This window comes from Berghia stephanieae, chromosome 2 (genome assembly GCF_034508935.2).
Source record: "Berghia stephanieae isolate SIO BIC M18660-M18661 chromosome 2, UCSD_Bste_1.3, whole genome shotgun sequence".
Taxonomy (NCBI): Eukaryota; Metazoa; Mollusca; class Gastropoda; order Nudibranchia; family Aeolidiidae; genus Berghia; species Berghia stephanieae.
In genome coordinates, this window is record NC_088361.1 from 16003203 (window position 1) to 16007531 (window position 4329).

General features: G+C 40.1%; 1 protein-coding gene across 1 annotated transcript in view; it reads left to right on the forward strand.

Moving 5' to 3' along the window:
- The window catches only part of LOC144964386 (uncharacterized), a 9042-nt gene extending 5097 nt beyond the window's left edge, over nucleotides 1-3945 (forward strand). The window contains exons 3-5 of the mRNA XM_078898571.1: nucleotides 1159-1304; nucleotides 1654-1794; nucleotides 2782-3945. Coding sequence (XP_078754697.1) covers nucleotides 1159-1304; nucleotides 1654-1794; nucleotides 2782-2941 — 447 coding nt within the window. The 3' untranslated portion in view covers nucleotides 2942-3945. The remainder of the gene's footprint in view (nucleotides 1-1158; nucleotides 1305-1653; nucleotides 1795-2781) is intronic.
- The last annotated feature ends 384 nt before the right edge of the window (nucleotides 3946-4329 follow it).

Below are 4329 nucleotides of genomic sequence, written 5' to 3' on the forward strand. Positions count from 1 at the left end.
TTACATACTTTCAAGACAATGACGACCTGTGGCTTAGCCTTAATAGCCTTTAAGGCCCTACGCCACTGTGTGTATGTGTGTGTGTGGGGGGGGGGGGGTGGAGACCTTGCTATTTTATGTTCAGATTTTTCCAGTTTTGCTTGATTTATTTTGTTAATTTATTTTATTATTATTTTAATTCTTGTGTGTGTGTGTGTGTGTATGTGTGTGTGTGTTTATGTATGTATATCTGTGTGTGTGTGTGTGTGTAAGTGTGATTGATTTGTCTGACTATGTGTGTGTGTGTTTGTTTGTTTGTTTAAAATTACTAGATTGCGTTGGAATCTTTGTGTTCTTAACTTAAATAAGGCAGAGCAATCATGACGTTACATCTTCCTCTTTTCCGGTACAAAACTCATTAGAAGTGTGTAACCAGTCCCTGACAATGAATAAACGATGAATAGGCTACGTATTGAATCACATTGTGGCATGATTATTATAGAAGAAGCAGAATGTATAGATAGAACGAAGATTACGTTACTTTATTTATTTTTTTTTTTTCATTCCGCGTTTACGAGTAATTATTAAACTGTATTAACCAGACTATAAACGTTCAAGGTAACACATAGCTTTGTGTGTTGGTGCGTTATACTTCCGGATGGCAATGTTGTGAGCTTCTTAGCCAAGGGCATACTATCTATAGGCAGATTCTTATGATTACGGGACGTAAAAGAGCGAGACTGGATGATCTTAATATGCTTCAACTGTCGTGACGTCACTTCCCTCGTAATGACGCATAGTAACTTAGCAACTGGTTCTAAACTATCGGAACAATGGCGGACGCCCTTATGAAATACTTTTCCGACGAGCATACAAGTGTATCCAGAGGAGAAAAGTCATATTTTGACTTTTATCCAACATTCTGATCACATGACATGTGAAAAAGTTCTAACCAGCATGAAGAATAAAAAGTACCGATTTTCTTTGTTTAGAACCAAGCTGCTCGTTGCTGGGCGGACGTGACATCAGACTATTGAATCCTATTGACAACCAGCATTTAATTTAGACTAGAAAATAAGACGCCATCGCTCTGAAACCAGAAGACTGGCTTTTCACTCCAAATGAGATTTGAACCAGTATTTTGACATCACATACTTTTGTTCCATATTTTCCACACAGGCTCGTCGCGTGTACAATTCCCAAATAGACAGAGTGGCCCTGGAAGCTGAGAAAGCCGGAGACGACTCTTTGAACAGGCGTGCTAGGGTCAGCATCAACCCCGTGTTCCAGTATTATTCTTTGGAGGCTTGGCAGAAACCTATACTGTAAGTGTAGTGGATGATGATGATGATGATGATGATGATGATGATGATGATGATGATGATGATGATGATGATGATGATGATGATGGTGGTGGTGGTGATAATGATGATGATGGTGATTATGATGATGATGATGATGATGATGATGATGATGATGATGATGATGATGATGATGATACAGAGAGTAAAGATGATGGTGGTGATCAAATTCAAAGTTTTAAAACGTGTTAGGTCCGAAGTTGATATTTATTTTTAGAATTAATGACGCAATAATGAACATTATAATGTCACTCAAGGCTTGCAAGAGACAGTCATACGTCAATCCATTTTCATCTCCCCCCCTTCCAAACAGGAGGTGCTGTCCCAGGTCTTGGAACTACCAGTGCCGCAGCAGTAATGTCCGCCTTCCCTGCTTCTCCTATTTCTATGGGGGAGTTCGAGAGAGGTGTTGTCCCATCTGGCCATCTGTATTTGTCAAGAGATGCATGTGCAGGTAAATTGTGATTATAATTATTTTGTTTTCCACAGTGCCTTTCAACGCATAGTCAACAGATCGAGTTGCTTCGGCTGTTTACTTACTTAAGTCTGTCTCGATAAAAGAAAATCTTGAAGTATAAAATATTTAGACTTCGTATTCCGTTCAAATGAGACTATCTCTCTTATTAGTTTACCCCAATACCACAACCACCATCATTACCATCACCACTACCACAACCACCACCACCACCACCACCACTACCACCATCATCATTACCACCATCACCACTACCACCACCACCACTACCATAACCACCATCACTACCACCATCATCACTACCACCACCACTACCACCATCATCATTACCACCACCATCACTACTACTACTACTACTACTACTACTACTACTACTACTACTACTACTACTACTACTACTACTACTACTACTACTACTACTACTACTACTACCACTACTACTACCGCCACCATCACTACTACTACTACTACTACTACTACTACTACTACTACTACTACTACTACTACTACTACTACTACTACTATTACTACTACTACCACTACTACTACCGCCACCATCACTACTACTACTACTACTACTACTACTACTACTACTACTACTACTACTACTACTACTACTACTACTACTACTACTACTACTACCACTACTACTACCGCCACCATCACTACTACTACTACTACTACTACTACTACTACTACTACTACTACTACTACTACTACTACTACTACTACTACTACTACTACTACTACTACTACTACTACTACTACTACTACTACTACATTTACCGAAAGGCGTTCGGCATTTCGTATTTTCTTCTTGCATATGAAATTGCTCACTTGGCAGCGCTGCACTCAAACCCAGGACCTTCCGATCCGAAGCTGAGTGTAGAACGACTAGACCTCATAGCAGCACAATTATCTATTATCACCCATCCTTCACCCTTCCTTATTTAATTTCATTTCCAGCCAATGTGCCGTCCTAACTCAAACCTGTGCCAACGAAGGAAGATGCCGCAGTCGTTACTCCAGAAGAAGTTTCCTGGCTGTATGCTACAGAAATAATCAGTGGGGCTACCTCCGATACATTACCAAATCCCTGCCCTCCAGCTGCTACTGTCGTATTTAGATACGGCACTGTATAATATTCTACGCAGGGCTTTCATCGATACAAGATTCTTAGGACATAATATTGGCCATTCTTCTGGCACTTTCCTACTCGCTTTATCTCTTGTTGTTATCAACATAAGTGCCTGCTCCACTCACTTTTCTGAATTAAAAATTCACCCCAAATACCGGAGCATACTCAATGCCTCAATTGTTTCTATGTTACATGTTTGTGTTGAGGATATTGGCTATTAAGCTTAATTGCTGGCCAACTAACTTCACAGCGGTTGTGTGTGTTGAACCAGTGACTCAAATAGTCGGGAAGAGAGGGCTCTAAACCGATCTTCTTGGGGATCGTGGATAGCTCATACGGTAGAGTCACGCTCTCTCGGGCCAGGCGGAGTTGTCGTATTAGTAAGGTCGCGGGTTCGAACCTCAATCGCCGCCGAGAAATGTTTATTTCCAATATCTCCTGGCACTTTCCTACTCACTTCATCTTTTGTGGTAATTCGATAACGTTTTCTGTACATTCAATGTATCAAAAATTAGATGAATTAGCCATGTAGATATGAAGAAAAGATGAATCATGGGAAAGACAGAGTGGAAAACTGTGTAAGGAGCTGCTCCAGGCGAAGCAAAAAAGAAAAATGCAAGAAGAAGAAGAAAAAAAAACAACTCAAAAATTCAGTCTTCCTGCAGTGCCTGCTCCCTAATTTCTCAATAATAAAAAGCTGCGTGACGTTAATTTCGTTCCTCCTATAGATATGTATTGTTTATATTATAAAGAAAACAAAATAGATATTGGATTATATGTTTGATAAAAATTGACCTTCTAACTGAACTTGGCAATATCTCAGTTCAAACCTTTTCACTATCCGACTGATTTTGTCATTCACTGTAAAATTTATGATTTTTAGAATATTTGTAAACTTGAGTGTGAGTGTGCGGCAAAACTAGCTAAATTCATTGTTAGTCATTCTGTATTGAGTTGATGGTTTTGTGAAATAAAATGCAAAGTAGTTATTATTTATTTTCGTTCTCATTTTTCTGTCTTTTTTTTTTCTTTATTATCATACTTTCCTCTCTTCCTCCTTCCCTCATTCCTAACCCCCTTCCCCCCCCCTCCACCTCTCATTTCTCTCTCTCTCTCTCTCTCTCTCTCTCTCTCTCTCTCTCTCTCTCTTTCTGTGTGTGTCCCCCCCCCCCCCCGGCCCCACCCCCTTTCTCTATATGCGGCGTATAGTTACGTCCTTGGAAAAGACTATTCCCATTCTCTCATTGTACTCTTGTCACTAATTAGCGTCAAATGATATGCAGCATCGGAATCACCGATCTGAAGCCGCGCGATAGCTGATAGCTAGCTTGGGTTGCTGGCAGCAACATCTAAATAGGCGATGGTTGGTGATCAAC